Here is a 25071-nt window from a genome sequence, read left to right on the forward strand (position 1 = left end):
ACATTTTGAATTTGAATCACTTATTGTGTAGGCTTATTAAAATAGCATACAATTAAAGTGTGATGAGTTTGTATGCAAAGCTCAGCTATAAATTTCTTGGGAAATTAAATAGCCAAGCTGTTATAAAGTTTTTTAGTAAATCACTTTAAAAAAGCAACAATTACATTAAAAAGAAATAGATCTTCCCATGGCACTTAATGTCACTTACGTCATGTTTGAACTTCTTTGTCTCTTTAAGACCCTGTTTTTGTTTTTGTTTTTTTTTGAGATGGATTCTTGCTCGGTCGCCCAGGCTGGAGTGCAGTAGTACGATCTCGGCTCACTGCAAGCTCCGCCGCCCGGGTTCACGCCATTCTCCTGCCTCAGCCTCCCTAGTAGCTGGGACTACAGGCGCCCGCCACTGCACCCGGCTAATTTTTTGTATTTTTAGTAGAGATGGGGTTTCACCGTGTTACCCAGGATGGTCTCGATCTCCTGACCTTGTGATCCACCCGCCTCGGCCTCCCAAAGTGCTAGGATTACAGGCGTGAGCCACCGTGCCCGGCCTGACCCTGTTGTTTTTTAAGGAGAGCATGGATTATGTTCTTGACCTTAGAGGATTTTTTTTTTTCTGTGAACTGAAATGACTAGGCCAGCTCATTATGTGGTAATACAATACTGCCAAGAGGAGGACCATCTGCTTCCATCATCAATAATGAAGAATGTAACTTACCTGCGCGAGTCATTCAATCCTGCCCGGGACCTGCTTGCTTGTCTCTGGCCCTCTCATCCATCGCTCATCTCCCAATCCAAGGGACTTGGGGAAGCCTGGGAGGGGCTCAGGGTCAGGGACTCAGCACTGTGGGGAGGCCTCTGGGCTGCAGGCTGGGGCTGGCTGCTGTCACAGGCGTCGGCCCACACAGCCTGCACTGGGGAGAGGCAGGCGCTGGGGCTGTGACAACCTAGACTTGTGATCCAGGATGGTGACAATAACTCCAGTTAGAGCTGAAGCCTAGAGAAGGTGTTGAGGAAATTCCTTTTCCTTCTCTGGAATTTTTCTTATTACTTGAGAGAGCAGCATCACGTGGTGACATAAGAACATGGGCTTGGGAGTCAGACTGCCTGGGTTTGTATTGCAGCTGTGCTACAGTTTGGTTGTATGACTTTGGGCAAGTTATTTAACCTTTCTGAGCCTCATTTTCCTCATCTCTACAGTATGAAGAATAGTAGCACCCGCCTCCCAGGTGGTGAGAATTAAATGGGTGAATACACACATGCACTCAGAATAGTAGTGAATGTAGAAAGTGCTGTGAAAGTGTTTGCTGTTACCGTTGTTTCTTTCTTATGACAAGTCAACCTTGAACAACAGGAAATGGAACGACAGAACACAGTGCGAGAGAATGAGCCTGAGCTCTTCAGTGCATTCTTCATCTGCTTGGCCAACAAGTACTGAACCATGTTGAGGCCAGGTCTTGTGCTGGGCACTGGGCGCCCAAGAGCAGTTGGGTTGACCTGCCTCAAGGAGCCTGTGGCTGAGCCGGGGTCAGGTGTGCACACTGGCTAGGAGCTTTGGACCTGCCTCAAGGAGCCTGTGGCTGAGCTGGGGTCAGGTGTGCACACTGGCCAGGAGCTTCGGACTTGCAGGCTTGGGTTTGGTTTCTGGCTTCACCACTTTTTGTCTCTATTGAGCCAATGACTACTTATCAGTTTCCTCATCTGCTAAATGGGCATTGTGATATCTACTTGCTTAGTTGTTCTAAACTAAGGGATAACGCGCATGTGGTATATTTTTGCCCAGGGTTGAACATAGTGAGTCACTCAGCCCAGTGTTAGTCAAGGAATGGATGTCTTGACTTTTAATCAATAGGTCCGATTTGTGGTGTCGGTCCTATATGTGCTTTGCCCAGGACATTTGCCCATTGGATTTTATTCTAACTGGGCTGCATTCTCTTGGCTTGGGCCTTGTATATTACTATTTTGGGGAAATATTGAAATGTTAACTTTTAGTTATCTTTTCAAATTTCATAAAAATTTTGAAAATTAGGCCGGGCGCGGTGGCTCAAGCCTGTAATCCCAGCACTTTGGGAGGCCGAGACGGGTAGATCATGAGGTCAGGAGATCGAGACCATCCTGGCTAACACGGTGAAACCCTGTCTCTACTAAAAAATACAAAAATCTAGCCGGGCGAGGTGGCGGGCGCCTGTAGTCCCAGCTACTAGGGAGGCTGAGGCAGGAGAATGGCGTAAACCCAGGAGGCGGAGCTTGCAGTGAGCTGAGATCCGGCCACTGCACTCCAGCCTGGGCGACAGAGCGAGACTCCGTCTCAAAAAAAAAAAAAAAAAATTTTTTTTGAAAATTAAGTCATATTTTTTGTTAACCTCAGTGGTAGTTTGAGAGAGATTTTCTTACTAGGAGAAACAAAAATGACCACGGGTAGGAGAATAACAATATAACAGTGGCTGTCAAGGTGCGGTCCCCGGAGTAGTCACATCAGTATCACCCGGGCATTTGCTAGAAATACACGTTCTCGGGCCTTAGTCCAGACACATTGAAACAAGTTCTGGGACTGGGCCCAACAAGTTTTAACAGAAGCTGCAGGTCATTCTAATGCATGCTAGAACTTAAGAACTATTGGTATGCAGGGAGAGAATGTCAGCTATTGGAAGGAAATAGCCATCTTTGCCACAGCCAGTTAAATAAAGGGCCCAAAGCACACCAGCCAGGCAAATTCCAGTACTGCTGGTGAATCAGAGAGGCTCTTGTGGATAAAGATGGGAGCACGTATTTGGAGAGAGCTGCCTTTAGGCCTCTGGTTGCTGGCTTTGTATGGGCTGGGCTCTGGCCAGGTCAGCATGGATGGTGATACTGCCTCAGAAGTGCAGTCCTTTGCCTTGTGAATAAAGGGGAACCTGCTTTCTTGGATTCCATGGCCCTTTTGTTTGTTTCACATATTTGAGCCTCTGCGTAGATCCATCCTGAGATTACAATAAAGGGCAAGACTTCTGTGGCTCTTGCCTTTGTTGGAATTTACCATGGGTCAAAGAAAAGACAGATTTAAACGAATAACTCGACACATAATTACAGTTGTGACGAATGTTGTGAAGAATTGCCGTGATAAGCAGTTCTTATCGCTGAGGTCACCTGTTTCAAGTGACTGCCATCTGCCAGCTGCCAAATGCAAGCGTCTGTTCTCAGCCCTCGTCTTCCTTGGCCCTCTGCAGCATTACCTCAGCTCCTTGAGCGACTTTCTTGCCTCGGCTTCCAGGCAGCCCGTTCGCCCACCTTTTTGGTTTCCTTTGCTAGGTCCCTCATCTTCCCCATCCTCTAAATGTTAGAGTGCCTGGAAGGCCCTTCCCTGTCCACCATCACCCTCTAGGGCAAGCTTGTCCAACCTGCCTTATTTTGTTGTTGCTCTGCTTTGTTGAGGCTTTTAGCAGCCTGAAGGCATGTTTTTGGTTTCTGTCTCTAGAAACGGAAAAGAGGGATGAGGCTTTACTGGCCCAACCAGAAACAGAAACTAAGAACCCATGACTGTATTCTCTCCCTTGGACACCCCTGGGGCATCTCAACTGGATTCGAAGCTTCAGAGGTCAGGCTGTCACCCTGTTTCCAGTTGGGACGTACCTCCTGCCAAAAATTAGCCAGGTATGGTGGCACGTGCCATAGTCCCAGCTACTCACGAGGTTGAGATGGGAAGATCGCTTGAGCCCGGAAGACAGATGTTGCAGTGAGCTGCCCAAAATTGACCATTTAAAAAGTAAAAGTGATGCTTTGTAATTTGAGCAGGTGTCAGAGGCTCAGGGCTGAAAACGTGGGGATGCTTTAGAACAGACTTGGTAACTCTTTCTGACATAACACTGTGTAAATAGGCTGTAGGAATTGATGTCATTGTTAGAAATGAGGTTGAGCAGAAAGTTAACGTCCTGGTTGGACTCTGAGGGTGCTGCTGATTGTGGGAACGATAGCTGCAGGAAGGATAGGCTTGTAGGTTTGTGTCCTGGATGAAACACTGTCATGTGAGCACCGATGAGGACATGGCCTGTTGTCTTTGCGTTTGTATAACCTGGAATGTCTTGGATGGCCTTCTGGAATTTCCTGTTAGCTCTTAGATTTTAAAGCAAGAATCCCAGAAGAGGGCAGATCCAGGATGGTGATATTTTCTTTCCTCACCTCTGAGAAGTCTGGGGTACTCTGAAAGTCTCACAACATTGCAGATTGCAGCAAGGGTAGGTCTTGATGGTCAGTGGAAGTAATTGGCTGCAGGCCTACAGGCAAATTCTAAAATAACAAGAAAAACCTTCCCATTCATTATCCCTTATGCCTTTGCAAAATGGGTTTAAACAAACTTACAGAAGTAAACAGGTCCTGGTCCCAGGTTGGACAGAATAAACACATTCCACCCTGTGTCACCCAATGAATGCAGATCTAAAACCTGAACAGAAAGCACAGAGCAGCTATTTGAGATTCTGGAAAGTAAACAGTGGCAGGTGAGTTGGGGAAGACGACCAGAATTTGAAGTAGCACTGAATTAGTACTGAGTTTACCGATTTTGTTTCCCCTTCCAATATTCCTCAGCCTGCTCAGGCAGCCCCAAACCCAGAAATAGGGTCTTAATGTGGATGGAGGGCACCAGGAGAAGCTCTGTACTTCTGGCGTGCCAAATGGTTAGTCTCTAACACTTACAATTCCGAAACCCTATTTTTAAGTTTTATTTATTTTTATTTTGAGACAGAGTCTCACTCTGTCACCCAGGCTAGAGTGCAGTGGCACAATCTTGGCTCACTGCAACCTCCGCCTCCTGGGTTCAAGTGATTCGCTGCCTCAGCCTCCCGAGTAGCTGGGACTATAGGTGCGTGCAACCAGTCCCAGCTCATTTTTGTGTTTTTAGTAGAGATGGGGTTTCACCATGTTGGTCAGGCTGGTCTTGAACTCCTGACCTCAGGTGATCCACCTGCCTTGGCCTCCCAGAGTGCTGGGATTACAGGCATGAGCCACTGCACCCGGCCCTAGTTTTGTTTTTTTCTCTATTCTCTTGCATCCCAGCCCTCAGACATTCTTATGACAGCAGCAGCTGGTGGGAGCCTGAAACTCCCAGGAAAGGGAAGCTGGAAAGGGAAGCTGATTAGAAGAGTTTTGTTTCCAAGGGATAGAGTGGAACCCCTGATGCTTTATTCTCTCTCTCTCCCCATTACCTGGCCCAGATGTGGATGCAGTTGTGGGAAGCGTGTGGCTACAGAACCAGAAAAGGGGAGACCCAGGAAACTAGAAAGTACTCGGGGGAGTGCAGAGAGGAGGTGCTCAGGAAGGTGACCCTTTAAGGTGGTTGATGAACTCCCAGACTTCTCCTCATGTTGTGGGTACACAGGTCTGACTCTTTTTTTTTTTTTTTTTTTTTTTTTTTTTGAGACGGAGTCTTGCTCTGTCGCCCAGGCTGGAGGGCAGTGGCCGGATCTCAGCTCACTGCAAGCTCCGCCTCCCGGGTTCACGCCATTCTCCTGGCTCAGCCTCCCGAGTAGCTGGGACTACAGGCGCCGCCACCTCGCCCGGCTAGTTTTTTGTATTTTTAGTAGAGACGGGGTTTCACCGTGTTAGCCAGGATGGTCTCGATCTCCTGACCTCGTGATCCGCCCGACTCGGCCTCCCAAAGTGCTGGGATTACAGGCTTGAGCCACCGCGCCCGGCCAACAGGTCTGACTCTTAAGTAGCTTACATAGACTTTGAGAACTGATCTTTGGGATAGACCACTATGCAGTTCCCTAACTGGCCACTGGATGGTGCACATGCAGGATGGATCCAAAAAGCGCTTCAAAGGCTTTGCAAACAGCTGACTTTGGAACCACAACTCACAGAAGGCTGGCTGGAACTTGTGTGCGGAATCCAACTGGGTAAATTGCTTACTAAGATGAAAATGTCAACATTCTCCCAAGGATTGAGAGAAAATCCAGAGTTTCTTAACACAATATTCAAAATGTCTAGAATGCAGTTCAGAATTAGTTGGCTTAAGAAGAACTAGAATCATCTTAAAAAAAATTTCCTCTGAATCAGAATAGGTTCAAGTAGGATCATCTTTTTTTTCTTGTTTGTCTTTTTTTTTTTTTTTTTTGAGACAGAGTCTCGCTCTGTCACTCAGGCTAGAGTGCAGTGGTGTGATCTCAGCTCACTGCAACCTCTGCCTCCCAAGTTCAAGCGATTCTCCTGCCTCAGCTTCCCAAGTAGCTAAGATTACAGGTGCCCGTCCCTATGCCTGGCTAATTTTTTTGTATTTTTAGTAGAGACAGGGTTTCACCATGTTGGCCAGGCTGGTTTGGAACTCCTAACCTCAAATCTGCCTGTCTCGGCCTCCCAAAGTGCTAGGATTACAGGCATGAGCCACCGCAGCCGGCCTGTTTTTTGTTTTTGAGATAGGGTCTTGCTTTGACACCCGGGCTGGAGTGCAGTGGCACATCTCAGCTCACCGCAATATCTGCCTTCCGGGCTCAAGCGATCTTCCCATCTCAGCCTCGTGAGTAGCTGGGACTACAGGCATGTGCCAGCATACCTGGCTAATTTTTTATGTTTTTTGTAGGGACTAGGTTTTGCCATGTTGCCCAGGCTGGTCTTGAACTCCTGGATTCAAGTGATTTCCCAAAGTGCTGGGATTATAGGTGTGAGCCACTGTGCCTGCCAGGATCATCTTTTGATAATCAAGACACCACTGCCGAGATAACACAGATGTTGGAATTATTCAATAGACTTTAAAGCAATCATTATAAAAATGCTCCAGCAAGTAAGGGTGAAGACTTTTGAGATGGGAAAACAAAGTATCAGTAAAAGAAAAGAAACTATAAAAAGAATTAAGTGGAAATTTTGTAACTGAAAAATACACTAACTGAAATAAACTAACCAGACAGGCTCAATAGCAGAATGGAGATGATAGAGGAAAGAGTGAGTGAATTTTAAGATCAATAGAAATTACCCAATCCAGGCTGGGTGCAGTGGCTCACGCCTGTAATCCCAGAACTGTGTGAGGCTGAGGCAGGTAGATCACCTGAGCTCAGGAGTTTGAGACCAGTCTGACCAACATGGTGAAACCCCATCTCTACTAAAAATACAAAAAGTTAGCCAGGTGTGGTGGCAGGTGACTGTAATCCCAGCTACTTGGGAGGCTGAGACAGGAGAATCGCTTGATCCCAGGAGCCGGAGGTTGCAGTAAGCCGAGATCACACCACTGCACTCCATCCTGGGTGACAGAGCATTCTGTCTCAAAACAAAATAAAAAATTATCCAATCTGAATAGTACAGAGAATAAATGAGTTAAAAAAATGAACAGAGCCTTAGGAACATGTGGGGCGGTACTAAAAAGTATAACACGGTCACTGGAGTGTCAGAAGGAGAGGAGAAACAGTACGATGCAGAAAATCATTGGAGTAAATGATGGCTGAATATCTCTCACATTTAGCAAAAGATAGAAACTTTTAAATTCAGGAAATTCAGTGGCCACCAGACAAAATAAACTCTAAAAAGTAAGAAGTCCATGCCCAGACACATCATAACCAAACTGCTGAAAATAAAGACAAAAAATCTTATAAGCAACCAGAAAAGAACAATGTCATACTTATTGGGAAATAACAATTTGACCGAATTTCTCATCAGAAACCGTGGAGGCCAGAAAAAGTAAAACAGTATTATTAGAGTGCTGAAAAGAACTGTCAACCCAAATTCTGTATCCAGCAAAAATACCCTTCAGGAATGAAAGTGAAATAAAGGTATTCTCAGGTGATGAAAAACTAAGAATTTGTTGCCAGCAGACTGGCTGCAAAAAAAATTGCTAAAAGAAGTTGTTCAGATAGAAGGGTCATTATACGAGGAGGAGACTTGGAACATCAAGAAAGAAGGGGAACAGAAACAGTATCTGGATAAATACAGTAGACTATTTTCTTTCTGTTTTAACTAAGAGCAAGTAGATGTTGCCTTTAAATATACAGTAACAATAACAATCTTACATGCGCTACAACATGATTAGAGTAGAAAGAGCAATAAACAATTTGCCGTATAATTATAATGCAAAGTTGATGAGTTAAAACACCATAAATATAAAGACATTCACAAAACCACAGTTGAATATACATAACTCTCATTTCCTGGGAAACACAATTTTAAATAAATCGTTGAGTTCCCCAGTGGACTGTAAATCCTGGGGAGGAAATTAGGGCACATAGTAAGTTATGAAAAGAATCTAGAAAATGAAATGACGTGTGCATGGGGTTCTTATTCCTATTGAGATTGATTTGGGGAACATTTTCAAATCAATAGAGAGTATTTTCTTAATGCGTTATTTAAAAAGACGTTTGAAAGCAAAAGTTATAACATCTGGGGTTTACAGTGTATGTGGATGGAATATGTAAGACAAGTGACATACAAAAGGGGACAGGGTATGGTGTAAAGTTTCTGCTTTCCACTTGAAGTAGTAAAATAGTGATTCTAAGTAGACTGTGAACAATTAATATGTATATTGTAATCCCTAGACCAACCACTAAACTATACAAAGAGATGGCAAAAAAACACAATAGAGAAATCAAATTGGAGTTCTTTTTATTTTTTATTTATTTATTTATTTTTGAGACGGAGTCTCGCTTTGTCGCCCAGGCTGGAGTGCAGTGGCCGGATCTCAGCTCACTGCAAGCTCTGCCTCCCGGGTTTACGCCATTCTCCTGCCTCAACCTCCTGAGTAGCTGGGACTACAGGCACCCGCCACCTCGCCCGGCTAGTTTTTTGTATTTTTTAGTAGAGATAGGATTTCACCGTGTTAGCCAGGATGGTCTCGATCTCCCGACCTCGTGATCCGCCCGTCTCGGCCTCCCAAAGTGCTGGGATTACAGACTTGAGCCACCGCGCCCGGCCTCAAATTGGAGTCCTAAAAAAAGTTCAGAAAACTTGAATCAAGACAGGAAAGAAGACATAGAGGAAGAAAAAAAGAAAACAAACGAGATGGTCGACCTAAATTCAAACATATCAACAACTGCATTTAATGTAAATGGTCTGAGCACACCAGTTGTATGTCTCAATACTCAGTTCTGACAGATTGTCAGAATGGGGAAAAAAAAAATGGGCTGGGTGTGGTGGCTTGCACCTGTAATCCCAGCACTTTGGGAGGCTGAGGCAGACAATTACTTGAAGCCAGGAGTTCCAGACCAGCCTCGTCAGCATAGTGAGACCCTGTCTCTATTGAAAAAATTTAGCTGGGCATGGTGATGCACACCTGGAGTCCTAGCTGGTCAAGAGACTGAGGCAGGAGGATCACTTGAGCCCAGGAGTTTGAGGTTCCAGTGAACTGATTATACCGCTGCATGCTAGCCTGAGTGACAGAGTGAGACCCTATCTCAAAAAAACACAGAACCATAGACCCAACTATGTATATGTTGTCTGCAAGAAACTCACTTCAAATATAAAATATGTAGGTTAAAATGAAAAGATAGAAAAAGATATACCATGAAAACACAAATCAAAATTAAGATAGGTCTATTAATATCAAAATTAAGATACACCTATTAATATTATAAAAAGTAGACTTCAGAACAAATATCAGAGATAAAGTAGGACATTACCTAATGAAGACATAATGATTCTAAATGTATTTGCACTTCATAACAGAGCTGCAAAATACATGAAGCAAAATCTATCAGATCTGAAACAAATGGGCACGTCCACATTTATAATGGGAGTGTCAACAGTCCTCACTAAACAGTAATTGATAGAACTGTAGACAGAATCAGCCAGGACATAGAAATGAACACCATCAACCAGCCTGATCTAATTCGCAATTTATACAACACAGCACCCTCCAGCGAGAGCAGAATACACAGTTTTTTCAAATGTACATGGAACATTCACCAAGACAGACCATATTCTGGGATAGAAAAGAAGCTTAAAGCTTTCAAAAGGATTAAAATTATACAAAATATGTTCTGACCAGAGTGATATTAGACTAGAAAGCAGTGACAGAAAAATAATTGTCTCCCCAAACTTGCACATTAAACAAGTAGCATACTTTTAAATTAATCATGGGTCCATGAGGAAGTCATAAGGAAAATCAGAAAATATTTTGAAGCAAACGAAAGCACAACATACCAAAATTTGTAGGTTGCAGTTGCTTAGGGGGAAATGTATAGCATGAAAATGCTCACATAGAAAAGAAAAAAGGTCTCAGATCAGTAATCAAAGTTTCTACTTTAAGGAAGTATAAACAGAGCAAATAAACCCAAAGCAAGCAAAAGGAAGCAAATAATAAATGTGAGAACAGATAACCATACAATTAAAAACAGAAAAATGATAGTGAAACTGAAGGCTGGTGCTTTGAAATGATGAACAAAATTGATTAAACTCTAGCAAAACTGACACAAAGAGAATAAAATTAGCAAAAGGAATGAAAAAAGGGGATACCATTACAGACTCCACAAAAATAAGACAATAGAATGTTATAAATAACTTGTCTTTTTTTTTTTTTTTTTTTTTTTAAAGACAGAGTCTTGCTCTGTTGCTCAGGCTGGAGTGCAGTGGTGCGATCTCAGCTCACTGCAACCGTGCCTCCCAGGTTCAAGTGATTCTCGTGCCTCAGCCACCAGAGTAGCTGGGATTATAGGCATGTGCCACCATGCCCAGCTAATTTTTGAATTTTTAGTAGAGACAGGGTTTTGCCATGTTGGCCAGGCTGGTCTAGAATTCCTGGCCTCAAGTGATCCACCTGCCTCAGCTTCCCAAAGTGCTGGGATTACAGGTGTGAGGTACTGCACCAGCCACATAAATTTGATAATTTAGATGAAACGGTCCATTTTCTTGAAAATTGCAAATCACCAACATTCATCCAAGATGAAATAGATGACCTGAATCATCCTGGAATTTATTAAAGAAGGACCAGATGGTTTCACTGATGAATCCTACTGAACATTTAAAGAAAACACCAATTTGAGAAGAAGAGAGAGTACTTCCTGACTCATTTTAAAGGCCAGTACTACCCTGATATCAAAACCAGATGAATCCAGTACCAAAAAAACTACAGGCAAATATCCCTTGTGAAGACACACCAAAAAATTCTCAACACAGTATTAACAAATTGAATCCCATAATGTATTAAAAAGTTATAACCATGACAAAGTGACATTTAGCCCAGGAACACGAAGCTGGGTCAGTGTTTGAAAATCGATCAGTCTAAGCTACCATACTACCAATTTAAAGAAAACCACATGATCCTATCAGTTGGTGCAGAAAAAGCATTTGATAGAATTCAGTGTCCATTCCTCATAAAAACTCTCAGCAAAGAAGAAATGGAAGAGAACTTCCCCCACCTGAGAAAGAGCATCTACAGGAAACAGCTACAGCTAACATGCTTAATGGAGAAAGACTGAAGGCCTTCCCTTAACACTGAAAACAAGACAAGGATGTCCACTCTTACTATTCCTGTTCAACATCGTATCGGAAGTTTTAGCTGGTACCTTGCTCGTGGGAATGCACAATGGTACAGCCATTCTGGAAAACCAGTTGGGAGGTTTCTTAGAGGTGAAACATATACTTACAGTTAGCCCAGCAATCCCACTCTTAGGTATTTGCCATTGACAAATGAAAACTTGCGTTTGCACAAAAATCTGTACATGTTTATAGCAGCTCTTTTCATAATCTTCAAGAAATGGAAACACCCCAAATGCCTTTCAATGAATGGATGAATGGTGGTACATCCCATACAATGAAATATGACTCAGTAATAAACTCACCTAACACCTTGGGTGAACCTCGGGCATTATCTGAAGGTAGAAAGTCAGTCTCGAAAGCTTGCATGCTGTGATTTCATTTGTATCACATACTTGAAAAGACAAAGTTGTAGTGATGGAGATTCACAGTGCCAGGGGTGGGGTAGGGTGTGACTACCGAGGGCTAACACAAAGGAGGTTTTGGGAGTGATAGAACTGTTTTATTTCTTGATTGTCATAATGGTGGCTAAAGGCAACATTTTAGAAGTCATAGGATTACATACACCAAAAAGCTAACTGTATGTTTATTCAAAAAGTAAACTAACATGAGTTAATGAATCATTGAGGGTTCTTTTGACCCAGCATTTTCATTTCTGATAATTTCTCATACAGATGAATTCGCATATGGGTGAAATGACAGTTGTATAAGGGTATTGATTGCAGCACAAGTGATTGGAAGCTATCTAAATGTTTGGCAGGGAATTGGTGAAATCCTACATGAAATACTGCACCGACCTCACAAAGAAGATGGATCACCATTTGTATAGTGTGCTCTATGTGGATAAAGATACACGCACATCCTTGTAAATGCAGAGACCATATTTGGAAGGATACTTAAAAAATAGCTAATAGTGGAATTTCTTTGGCGAGGAGACAAACCGGGTATGTGGGAGATAGGAGAGACCTGCTTCCCACTGGATACACTTTTGTACCTTTTGTATTTCGTTCTATGTACGTCTACTGAAAATAATATATATATATATTTTTTGAGATGGAGTCTTGTTCTGTTGCCCGGACTGGAGTGCAGTGGCACGATCTCGGCTCACTACAACCTCTGCCTCCTGGGTTCAAGCGATTTCTGGCTAATTTTTGTATTTTTAGTGGAGACAGGGTTTCATCATGTTGGCCAGGCTGGTCTTGAACTCCTGACCTCAAGTGATCTGCCCACCTCAGCCTCCCAGAGTGCTGGGATTACAGGCGTGAGCCACCGCGCCCAGCCTTTAAAATAATTTTTTTAAGTGTGTAGAATGACAGAAAAATTGTTGAGGAAATGATGAAACCAGAGGTCAGTGGATGCCCCAAGACACAACTCACAGAATCTCATGTAACTCCTAGAGGAGTGCTACAAATTTTACACTGAGCTTTCCAGTGGCCAGAGCAAAGAGGGAAACATTATACAGCTGGTGACCCAGAGTTGAAAGCTGAACCTACTCTGGAAGTTTTGGCTTGTCAAGGTGGTAGATATCATGTTTGTATGGTACTGGGATCTTTTGGTGGCGAACAGGTCTATCAGGAGATTATCCCATAAAATGTCGAATCCTCATTCATCCCCATTAATGTTGGGGTTTAGAGAAGCAGCAGGTTCTTCCACATGATGCCAAAAGCGAGAAAGAAGGAAGCGATCTTAAGTTTCTACAGGGGAAATGGCAGCATGGTTGTTTAATTTGCACTTTACTTTTAGTCTTCTGTTATCCTGGTAACAGTTTATTTATTCTGAGAAGTATAAATTCTTTATCCCCAGTGCCTTTTAACAATAAAGACTGAAATTCCTATGTAATGCTTAGTGCTTCCTAAGATTTGCTTATTTTTCCTAATGTGGAAGTGATGTTTCCCTGCTAGTTGGAGAGGGTAGTGTTCAGAGCACCCTTTCTTTGGTGCAAACACTCTTGTTTCAGATCTTGTGTTTAGTCGTACGGGTGCGTCTCCCCAGAAATAATAGGAATTCAGGAACAGGAAACACATTTGTTCTTTCACAGCTCTTCACTGGAGCATTTCACAGTACTGGGGTGAGAGGGGTCTCGGGCCTATGAACGTGGGGTTGAGGCGGGCGGATCACGAGAGCAGGAGATTGAGACCATCCTGGCTAACACGGTGAAACCTCGTCTCTACTAAAAATACAAAAAAAAAAAAAATTAGCCGGGTGTGGTGACGGGCGCCTGTAATCCCAGCTACTTGGGAGGCTGAGGCAGGAGAATGGCGTGAACCCGGGAAGTGGAGCTTGCAGTGAGCCGAGGTCAGGCCACCGCACTCCAGCCTGGTCGACAGAGCAAGACTCCATCTCAAAAAAAAAAAAAAAAGCCGGAGTGTGCACCTTGGTTCTGTCATTTACACTCAGTCGTGTGGACTTAAGCCCATGACTTTGCCTCTCAGCCTCAGTATCCTCTGCAGAGGCAGTGCTCACATTGCCTGTGCTCATGAGGGTGAAGTACGATGGAGTGTGGGATCGTGGACCAGTGGCTGGCATCCTGGCATCCTGTGGGCGCTCCAGAAACGTGAGGTCGTGGAGTAGCGGCTGGCATCCCATGGGAGCTCTGGAAACATGGGGTCGTGGAGCAGTGGCTGGCATCACGCATCCCATGGGAGCTCCGGCATGGTCAGGACCCCTCATTGTGGTCTCCTGCCATGGCTAGACCCTCAGTCTTGTGTGAACAGAAAAAAGCCAGCAACAGACCCAAAAACAACCTTGCTGAAGTAATAATTCAGTGTGGTTGGAAATTGCAGTTGGTGAAATCGATTTTTGATGTCATCTGAATTAGCTTAGAAATTATTTTTGGGTCGGGCACGGTGGCTCAAGCCTGTAATCCCAGCACTTTGGGAGGCCGAGACGGGCGGATCACGAGGTCAGGAGATCGAGACCATCCTGGCTAACACGGTGAAACCCCGTCTCTACTAAAAATACAAAAAACTAGCTGGGCGAGGTGGCGGGCGCCTGTAGTCCCAGCTACTCGGGAGGCTGAGGCAGGAGAATGGCGTAAACCCAGGAGGCGGAGCTTGCAGTGAGCTGAGATCCGGCCACTGCACTCCAGCCCGGGCGACACAGCGAGACTCCATCTCAAAAAAAAAAAAAAAAAAAGAAAAATTATTTTTGAAAACTTTAAATACAATTTATGAAAAAACACTGTCAAATGTTCAAATGATAGATGCAAGATGGGAAAATCCTTTTCCCTGAGACTTCACAGTCCCTGTCACAGGAGTCTCTGATGGTTTCATGTCTGCCCTCACAGGCCTTTCTCTGAGACAAATTATGTATGTGTAAATTTCATCCACACAAATACATTTACATGATGTAATTGCAGACTGAGTTCTTTGAGCACCTTCTCTCTGATATGTGTGGGGTGCTTAAGAAGCTTGTTAAACACATGACTTCAAGCTGTAGTAGCCTGTGATTGTAAGGAGAGGACACTCTGTGTTGTAAGTCTGATTTCTGGCTGACCTTGGACTCAGCAGTGGTGTCTGCAGGCAGGCGGGTGGCCCATTGTGTACTATTGTGAACGCTGAAGAGATGGTGCAGCTTAACTGATGCCGCTTCCCAGAAATACCAAGAGAGATGCCCCTGGGAGCTTTCGAATGCATTTGCCCTCGCCTGGGCAATTTAATGTGTTAATGTGCCCCACTTAGATGGAGCAGCTGTTGACATTTTGCCATATTTACTTTATTGTGCCTTTATTTAAAAAAAAAATTGAACCATTTGCAGTATTATGATATCTTACTGCTAAATACTTCAGCACACAGCTTTTAAGAGTAAAGACATTCTCCTACATAACCATGACTGTTACCACACCCAGGAGAATGATGGGGAATTCCATAGTAGCATCTGATACCCCAGAGCACGTTCTCATTTCCTCAGTTGTATCAAGCTGTTTTTGAACCAGGATTCAGTCAGGTTTGTGTATTGCCTTAGTTATATGTCCCTTTATTCTCTTCACATAAAACACTCATTTTTCTCATGACTTTTACCTTTTTAAAAATTAAAATGATCATAGGTCAAAGATTTATGTAACGCCTTGAGGAGACCAGTAAGATGGTAAAACTTATGCCAAGAGCATTTGAGGAATTAGGGGTGTGTGTGTTTATACACACATAAATATGCATAAAACCCAAAAAGAACTAGAGTAAGATGGCTAGGTTAGATTTCAACGAACAAACTGGTGACAATAAAACATAATCTTTGGGGTTATCTTTTCTTTTGGACATTATCTACAAGTTAGTATGTAACTTCACAGTATCTGGGCTTGAATGGAGTAATAAATAGCACAGGGTCAGTGTCCTAGAGAATTAAATAATCTTTAGGCCGCCATGCTAAAAAGGGCCCAGGAATTAATTGAAAGAATAATGCTTACTCCTGCTTTTGCCTTATTTTCAAATTCTGGATAATTGTCTTAAGGCGTTCCCTAATCTTTCCAGCCAGAATCAGCCTCTTTCCCTTTTATCGTCCTATTCCTTTTTAAAAATGGCTTGAGGCATAAATAATATACCATGAGATCCACTCATTGTAAGTGTCCCACGATTTTAATAAATGTATACAGTTATGCAACTATCATTGCAATCTAGTTTTAAAATATGTTCGACATCCAAAGTTTTATTTTTCATCACCCAAAAAAGTTCCTTCGTGCCTGTTTGCAGTTGATCCCACCCCCAGGCAAACATGAATTTGCTTTCTCTCTAGAGATTTACCTTTTTAAGAAGTGTCACATAAATGGAATCATGGGATTTTCTTGTCTGGCATCTTTCATCTGGCCTAGCGTTTTTGAGGTTCATCCACGTAGGCCCATGTCTCAGCAGTTTCTGTCTTTTCATAGGCGTTTCCTTGCTGCTCATGCCCCCGCGGTTGGTGGACATTCTGGTTGGTGTGAACAATGCTGTTGTGAATGTTTGCACGCAAATCTCTCTGGTCGTATTTCTCTTGGGTGGGTTCCTGGGAGTATGGTAGGGGGATGTTGAATTATAGAAGCTGCACCATTTTACACTCCTACCAAGGATTTAGGAGAATTCCAGCTTCTCTACCTCTTTGCTATCACTTACCATTGCCCTTTTGATTTTATCCTGGCGGATGTCACAGGCTTCCTCTGATGGCGACGTGTCTGCCGGCGATTTGGTAGTTCTGAATCCCAGGAGATCTGCTGGGGGAGCCTTGGGCGAGGCCCTGTCACGGGAGAGCCTCGTGTTGCCGCAGACCGGGCTTGTTCAGCCCTGGGACGTGGGGCCCGCGGCTGACCAGACGTAATTTTGACCCGACATAGTCCCTACGGTGTAGGGTCAAAGTTTAAAGACTGTTTTTAAAAACCGGAGGTTTCACCGGTCCCGCCAGCTTCCGTCCCCCTCCGGCAGCCCCGGGGCGCCCGGTCGGCTTCTCCAAGTGTTTTGTGTGCTCCCTGACGTTTCAAACTCAGGTACCTGTTACTACTTTGTGAAAAACCGTAGGAGCCACGGTAGCCTGTAAAAACTGCTCACTGTCACCCCGCCACCCAGAGCTCACCAGTGCGAATATTTTTATGTAATTTCTTTTGGCAACACGTTTCTCAGCTCTCGGGTGATGTTTAAGGCAGAAGCTCGCTCTCCACCGGTCGGCGCGCGTGTTTCCCGGTGCTCACGGCAGGTGGGGCCGTACCATGGGGACGCCCCAGCCCCGCCCCCGTGGGAGGTTCCAGCCAGGCCTGACGCGCCGAGCCGGCAGCACGGATCGCCTCGCTGCGTCTGCGCGCGATTGAGCGGCCTGCCGCCCCGCCCCGCCCCGCCAGCCTGAGGAGCCGCCGCGTCCGCCGGCCCGCCAGCGGTCCGGGAGGGAGGGAGGGAGGCCGGCCCTCCGCTCGCTGGGCATGGAGCCTCCGGCCGCGCGCCTCTAAGGCCCCGGCGTTCATGGTGAGTCGGGGTGCGGGCCGGTGCCTCTGCCTGCGCCCCAGGCCTGCCCGGTCCCGGGGGCCTGTCCTGTCCGGGGCCTGCCAGCCCTGCGGCCCCGCGCAGGTGGAGTGTGCGAGTGTGCATGTGTGCGGTTGTGCGGGTGTGCGAGCATCACGTGCATCTGTCCTCAGCAGCCCGAAGCTTGCTGTGCACGCTGCTGATGCGCTCTCCTCCCTGGCACTCTTTGTGTCTGTGCTTCCACATTATTTCCTTCTTGGGTTCACGTTTACTGGGACGACGAGAGCCAGCGCGAGCGAGCACGTCCTTTGAGTCCTCCTTACCCTGTTTTCAGAGCCGGGCCAGGCCCAGCAGCCCCCTTAGAGGCCAAAAGGGCCTCGCCTGCGATCCGATGAGCCTTTGTATGGAGATGAGACTGTGCTCCGAGCTCTGGAGCCCAATGAGGTGGTCAGGTTGCAACAGCAACCAGGCGTGTTAAAACCTAGTTCCTTTGAATATGTTTCATTCACCAGTCCGCATATTAACTTTTGTGTTCTCGATGCTGTGGGAGGAATATGACTATTAGAAAAGGACTCCTGAGAGTGCTTCCCAGAATGCCAACATTCCCAGTAACATAGAGGACGCTTTCCAGGAGGGGACTGCAGCTGGTTAAAGAATCCAGGCCAGAGGAACCACTCAGGTGTTCTCAGCGGTTTTACTTACCGTGAGGTCAGGCTTCAGGGGTTACCCGGGGCTACCTTTTGGAAGGTGGGACCTTTGTAAGACCTGTGCAGGCCATTATACCCCCTCAAAATGGCAAAACGGAGCCCCTCCCAGATTCTAAATTAGGCTCCCCACTCCCAGACAATTGCTTTTACAAATGGCCAAGTGTGAGACCAGCCGTGTTGTGGACACTTTCAGTCTCATGCCCTTTTCCACAAGCAGCCCTCTTAGAGTGGAATGTTGTGAAGAGTAATTTCATAGTATATAGTGACACTCATACTCCTGTCATTTTTGGGCACCTGCTTTGGCTGTGCACCTTATGCTCGTTCTCATTTAATCTTCAGTTGTAACAGATGAGGAAACAGGCTTGGGGATGGAGGAGGAGCTCAAGGTCATGCTGCTGGTGGTGCTGGCTCAGACCAGGCCTGCTGCTGTCCCCCAGTGCTTCCCCAGGTCCTCAGCCTCTGCAGATGTGGTGGCCGTGCTGTCGCGGCATTAGTTCAAGTCTTTTGATAGGTACCACTCGGGTGGCCGGCCTGCCTTGGCAGCTTTATTCCAGGTGCACTGCCAAATTCTCAGGTTATTTTCACGGGTTAATCTTGATACTGGAGACAGTGGAGTCGGAGATTTAAGCACAGGATTTGACTGATGACCCTTTCTTCTTCTAGCTAAAATAGATTTCCAGGGAGCCAGAGGCCACCTTCCTGGAAGTCAGGGAGCTTCTACTAGCAGGTTATTGACATCACTGGCTATATTTTGTGGTGTTCCTCCAGTTCATAAGTAGCATTGATGACCCTTCTTGTCTTTCTACCAGGAATACTTTCTTTTTTCTTCTTCTTTTTTTTTTTTTTTTTTGAGACAGGGTCTTGCCATGTTGCCCTGGTGCAGTCATGGCTTACTGCAACCTTGAACTCCTGGGTTCAAGTGACCCTTGTCTCAGCCTCTTGAGTAGTTGGGACCACAGACACAGCACCTCTGTGCCAGGCTCAGGAATGCTTTTTCATTGTTTGAGAATCATGATCCTTTCTTTTCCCTCTTAAGACAAATGTGCATTGAAGCAGGCTTCCCCCCCCCCCTTTTTAAACTAATGTTAAACCTAATTCAGGAGTCTCGTGCTCTTCTTGTCTTTAGCACTGGGCAGATCACACGTGGAATGTAGACCCTGTCCCTGGATGCGTCTCAGGGGCTCCCCATATCTCACAGTCTCTCATCTGGCTCTCCCCTGTCTCCTGGGGCTTGTCCCAACACCTCTGGGTAGCGTGTTTCTGGAGCAAAACAACTTTGACTCTGCACCATTCCCGGTTCAAGTCCTGGTGCTAACATGAAGAAGCCTGCTTGTGGGCGTCTCCTGGCCACTGCTTCTGCCATCAGAGTGCCTCTTCCTCTTGGCCTCTAGCCCACATCTTACTTGTCTGTCCACTCAAGTGGCTCCTTTGTGGAAGCTTCCCATGTCCTCCTGGCCTCAGGCGTCGTGCCCTTCCTCCCACAGTGTGTGGCTCGCCCCTCCTGGCATGCCTCACGGTCTCACCTGTGTGGAAGCCTCTGCCTGCATCGTATTACCCCTGTGGAGTGAGCCCTGCTGGGTTCGAGGTTGAGGGTCTCCTAAAGTGCCAGGCCCACGTGGTCCCTTCCAGATTAGCTTCCTCTTTTCCACATGGCCCCTTCCCTCTTGCCCTGCTTGCTGAGTCTCTTGCACATGGCCTCTGCATGAGACTGGGGCTCTGCTCAGCACCCTGCCTCCGTGCTTTTTTTCTTCAGCCTTAGCTGGGTCATCAGACCACACCCCACAAGTTGGCTGCTAGTGAGGTGCGCCTGCCATGTTGGTATGGTCTCGTCTTTCCCAGCGTGATTCCTTATAAGCTGCCTAGAGCAGGGACTTTGAGCAACTGTGCTTCTAAACTGGCAGCCTGCAAACTTTTTTGAAATTATCCCCAGTTAGACACTTTAAATTGAGACTCATTGTACTGACATAACTAGGTGTAAAGCTGAAGCTAACTGTCTTTATGTACCGTGTTTTATTGTTTTATTTTTTTTTAAATGCTGTTATGACCAATCAAACTGATCTGCTGCTAGAACTTTGAAGAACCTTGTTCTAAATTGCTTCTGGGGGCTGGGTGCAGTGGCTCACACCCGTAATCCGAGCACTTTGGGAGGCTGAGGCAGGTGGATCACTTGAGATCAGGAGTACAAGACCAGCCTGGCCAACATGACGACACCCCGTCTCTACTAAAAATACAAAAATTAGCTGGCCCTGGTGGTGCACGCCTGTAATCCCAGCTACTCGGGGGGGCTGAGGCAGGACAATCACTTGAACCTGGGAGGCAGAGGTTGCAGTAAGCCAAGATTGTGCCACTGCACTTCAGCCTGGGTGACAGAATGAGACTCCTCAAAAATAAATAAATTTCTTCTAGGGTTGTCCAGGGTGGCAGCTGTCACTTAATTGGGCAGTTTATTTTACCTGTTAGGCTGCAGGGCTTCTGACGAGCACAGCAAGACAGGCATTATTACTTGGTTTAAACCAAGAGACTTCAAAACTTGGTCCCATGTGGAGACGGAGCTTGGGAATGAAAAGTTGGACCGAGGTGGACCACACCAGTACTTACCTGGCACCCAGAAAGGGCTTGGCACTTGAGGGAGTGAGTGGCCAGCCATTTTACATATGTTATCTCATTTGACCACCACAGTGGTCTGTACAGTTGCTATTGTTTTATAGCCGAGAGCAGGTTGAGAGACAAGACGACTCACCCAAGCCAGTACCTAGAACTCTGGTTTTATTTCCCAAGCCTTAGCCCTTGCTAGCCCGACCCTAGGTCTGATAATCCACAACTGAGTGTTCTTTCTCCAGGTGCTGTTTCTTCCCCTCCGGGATCCTGGGAGTGAACAGTCCTCTTTCTTGTTTCTAAAGTTGGTTTGTCTGGCCTGGACAGTGAGCTTACTGTTGTCACTTCCAGGTTGCCCTGGGAGAACCAGGTCTAGAGCAGGACCTGTCACCATTTCCAACGCCGTTTCTCTTCTAAAAGGCTGCCTGACGTTTTGGAAAGGGCATTTGCCTGGGATTTCAAGTATGAGCAGGCCAGGCCCCCTCTATCACTTTGTTATTTTAATCATGTCTTGGTCTGTGATTAAAACATAAGCATCTGACCCTACATCTCTGCTAATCTGTGCACTTAATTCAGTATTTGAGGTTTCGGTCATGGTTGTGAAAACTACTGAGATTGAATCTGAATGACGGATTATTTCTGATGCATGCCTGCGAGAGGCTTGTGTGAATTCTGTTATGAGGAATGTGGCTGCGGAACCCCAGTGCGTGGCCTGTGACCCAGCTTCCTCGCTTGCCCGCTGGGCGAGTCACGGACACCTCTGGGTCCCCACATCCCTTTGGTGCACAGGGAGTGCTGGAGAAACGGCAGCCCTTGTTGGTCTGTGGCACTTGCTTTTTCTTCTCCTCAGACCTGAAACCACTGGAAAAGGCAGAAAACCGTGCCTGCCTCAGGTAGCCTGCATCCCTGCTTTTTTTTTTCTTGAACCTTTGTTGGGCCATCTGACCACAGCCACAGCTTCGCGCTGGTGAGGTACAGCGTGTCCTTGTGCAGCTGCCTTGTTGGCTTGGTCTGGGGTGGGGCAGCCCCTTCGGGGGGCTGGTGTGGAGGGAGAGGGAGTTAGCCCAATGTGGTCTGGGGGTGGGGTAGCCCCTTTGGGGGGCTGGTGTGGAGGGAGATGGAGTTAAACCAGCATGGTCTGGGGGTGGGGTAGCCCCTTCGGGGGGCTGGTGTGGAGGGAGATGGAGTTAAACCAGCATGGTCTGGGGGTGGGGTAGCCCCTTCGGGGGGCGGGTGTGGAGGGAGATGGAGTTAAACCAGCGTGCGCGCGTAAAGCACTCGGAAGTGCTGGGCTTGTTAGCGTCAGCCGCTGCCGCTGTTTGTTGGTAATAGTAAGAAGCTCTGACTGAAGCGATCTGACGTTTCTGGTCATGACTCAAGTCTTTTACTTCCTTTTACTCCTACTTTTTGTATCTGTGCCGTTGGCAACTTGGCAGGGCTCCTGGTTTGTTCTTTGGCACTGGAGCGTGGTTTTCTGCCTTTTCCGTGGTTTCAGGTCTGAGGGGAGAGAAAGCTAGTGGCGCAGAGTAACAAGGGCTGTCCTTCCCTGGCAGTCCCTGTGCACCAGAGGCTGTGACGTCGCCTCATTCCTTCCAGCTGCCCTCACGGGGTGGGGCAGGCGGGGTTTCCCATTTTGCAGATGTGGAAAGAAGGCTGAGGGATTTGAAGTGAGTACCTTGCCCGAGGTCATCGCTGGTGGTTGGTGGATCTGAATTTGCTTCCAGAGCTGTTTGGCTGCAGAGGCCACACCTAAGCCGTGTAGGACTCAGGCTTTCCCCTCTAAAACTGCACACCTGTGGGTTTGAGTGTATTCACAGATGATGTTGGGCCTGCTCAGGGCGGCAGACTGGAAGGAGTCCTGCAGGCCCAGCCTTGCTGGCTGTATGCTTCAGGCAAGTCACTTCACTTTGAACCTCAGTTACGCTGTCTATAAAATGGGTGACACTTACCAAGCAGATTGCTGTGAAGACAAAATGAGTCCACACGCACAGAGCACACAGAAGCCGACAGACATGGGCATCCACATCCTGCCACGGCTGATTTTGGGCCCAACATCTCTGGCCTTGGTATACAGTTCACCAGACCAGGCTCAGCAGATAAGTAGCACCTCATGGGGTATGTGTTGCTAATTCTTGTTAAAATGCAGCAGGCCTCAGAATCTTAACACACAGCTTTTGACTGATTTCCTATGAAATTGGTGACTTTGACATTCAGGTGCTAGACTTGAAGCTTCATGAGGGCCAGTGTTGTGTTAGGTCACGACTGTGTACCCCGTACAGCGTAGATGCTCAGATGCTTGAATCCAGCAAGGAATGAGTCCATGTTTTCAGTTTCTGGTAAGTGGAAGTAATTTTAGAATTGTAATGAAACCATGTTAAGCCACAGTAGACAGTGTTAAGACATGTGACCATGTACATCCAGGTGTACAGAAACCGCCCCTCCCAACTGCTGCTTGGTGCACATCCTTCTCATAGCCTGTGTATTTTGAGGAAATAATCTATTTCTTTTTACTTTTTAGAGGCCTCTCTGGCTAAGAGAATAATTGCTTGCTGCATAATTTCACCGATAACACCCCTCTTGACAGCTAGTGTCCCTGAAATTCTTTTAGCAATTTCTTACCACCTCATGACAAACATGAAATCTTAGGTTAACGCCACCTTTCTTTGTCCTGTCTTCTCAATGAGATTATCTTCCCTTCAGGGGCAGTCCTGAGAGCCTTGTCTGTAATATCTTGTTAGTTTTCTATAATTATCTTAAATGATTGTGGTTTTGATTTTGCACAGAGCAAAGTACCCACATGTTATTTCAGAAGCACCAACTTGTTCGGCTCTCCTGAGTTCTTCTGGCTGGGCGTTTGGAATGTGGGTCACCAGGTGTGACCCAGCTCTTGTGGTTGCAGTGCGTGGGTGAACCGGTGACCCAGTGGTGTGGCGGCTGCTCTTAGATTTCCAGGCCATGGCAAAACTATTTACGTAACAATTTGCATTGGTGGCTTCCCAGTGGCCATGATAATAATCAGTTAAAATTTACAGTGTCCAGAAGACAGAAAACATGCCTCTTACCCAGGAGACAGGAGACCTGAGACAGGAGACAGCGTTTGATGATGAGATCCTTTATTATTTCCCCACCAGTGAGGGAAGCGCACAGTCATGTCATGAAGCAGTGGTCTCAACTTTGGAACTCTAAGACCCCTTTAGGTTGGGCGCAGTGGCTCACCCCGTAATCCCACCACTTTGGGAGGCTGAAGCAGGTGGATCACCTGAGGTCAGGAGTTCAAGACTAGCCTGGCCAACATGGTGAAAACCCATCTGTACTAAAAATACAAAAAATTAGCCAGCCGTTGTGGTGGGCGCCTCTGTTCCCAGCTACTTGGGAAGCTGAGGCAGGAGAATCGCTTGAACCGAGGAGGTGGAGGTTGCAGTGAGCCAGGATCACGCCACTGCACTCCAGCCTGGGCGACAGAGCGAGACTCCATCTCCAAAAAGACCCCTTTAGTCAGCGGCTTTTCCTTCTGAATAGCAGGAAAGATTTTCGGTGAATTGTCCTCGAAATTGGCTTAAAAGAGTTTCACGACAGAACAACTTTCTCGCGTTCTGAGGACTTCATTCTGTCTGAATGGACCTGGAGTCATCCTGGTTTCTTTGTCCTAGGAATATGAAGACAAGGCTGGAAGACCTAGCAAGCCACCATCTCCAAAGCAGAATGTGAGGAAGAATCTTGACTTTGAACCACTTTCCACCACCGCACTCATCCTCGAGGACAGACCAGCGTGAGTTTAAGAAGAATCTCTGTAGAGTGTTTGCTTCAGGAAATAAGTACAGCTTGCTAAGCACCTTTTTGTTAGAGAAGAACTAGGGTCAGAAAGGGAAGACGAATAAGCCAGAATTACTTCTTACTCCCTATATTAACATGTGTTCTGTAATGATAGTAAATGGCCAATTTGGAAAACTGTCCTGTAGCATAGAAGTTTTGACCAGGATTTTCCATGCAGGTGATTTTTCTTTTTTACTTTAGCATTTAAAAATAAGTTGTCGGCTGGGCCCAGTGGCTTACACCTGTAATCCTAGCACTTTGGGAGGCCGAGGCGGGTGGATCACTTGAGGTCTGGAGTTTGAGACCAGCCTGGCCAACATGGTGAAGCCCTGTCTCTACTAAAAATACAAAGAGTAGCCAGGTGTGGTGGCGGGCGCCTGTAATCCCAGCTACTCGGGAGGCTGAGGCAGGAGAATCACTTGAACTGGGAGGCAGAGGTTGTGGTGAACCGAGATCCACTCCAGCCTAGGCAGCAAGAGCAAAACTCCATCTCAAAAAAAAAAAAAAGAAACAAGGTGTCTTCTACTGTTAATTCTTATCCTTGAAAATTTGTGTTGGGGAGAGAAATAGAGGACTGGAAAGTTAGAAGCCATCAGGAAAAGAGTCTGCCCTTTGAAGAC

General features: G+C 46.3%; 1 protein-coding gene and 1 long non-coding RNA gene across 7 annotated transcripts in view; one reads left to right on the forward strand and one right to left on the reverse strand.

Moving 5' to 3' along the window:
• Nucleotides 1-25071, forward strand: part of TBC1D14 (TBC1 domain family member 14) — a 124872-nt gene that overhangs the window by 59901 nt on the left and 39900 nt on the right. For 4 of the 5 annotated variants that reach the window (XM_008017992.3, XM_008017990.3, XM_073012523.1 and 1 more), the window contains exon 4: nucleotides 24289-24407. In XM_008017992.3, coding sequence (XP_008016183.2) covers nucleotides 24289-24407 — 119 coding nt within the window. Of the gene's footprint in view, nucleotides 1-17197; nucleotides 17340-24288; nucleotides 24408-25071 lie in introns of those variants that run through there. The other variant, XM_008017996.3, reaches the window with a different exon arrangement.
• LOC119627737 (uncharacterized) lies at nucleotides 8534-17102 on the reverse strand. Of its 2 annotated transcripts, none has more exons than XR_005243982.2 (3): nucleotides 16503-17100; nucleotides 16155-16395; nucleotides 8534-8872 (listed from the first exon to the last, which is right to left on the reverse strand). It is a non-coding gene; the product is annotated as an uncharacterized lncRNA (long non-coding RNA). The 2 variants fall into 2 exon arrangements; XR_005243983.2 differs by lacking the exon at nucleotides 8534-8872 and adding an exon at nucleotides 9933-14531 and having other exon boundaries at nucleotides 16503-17102.

This window comes from Chlorocebus sabaeus, chromosome 27, assembly GCF_047675955.1.
Source record: "Chlorocebus sabaeus isolate Y175 chromosome 27, mChlSab1.0.hap1, whole genome shotgun sequence".
NCBI classification, from domain to species: Eukaryota; Metazoa; Chordata; class Mammalia; order Primates; family Cercopithecidae; genus Chlorocebus; species Chlorocebus sabaeus.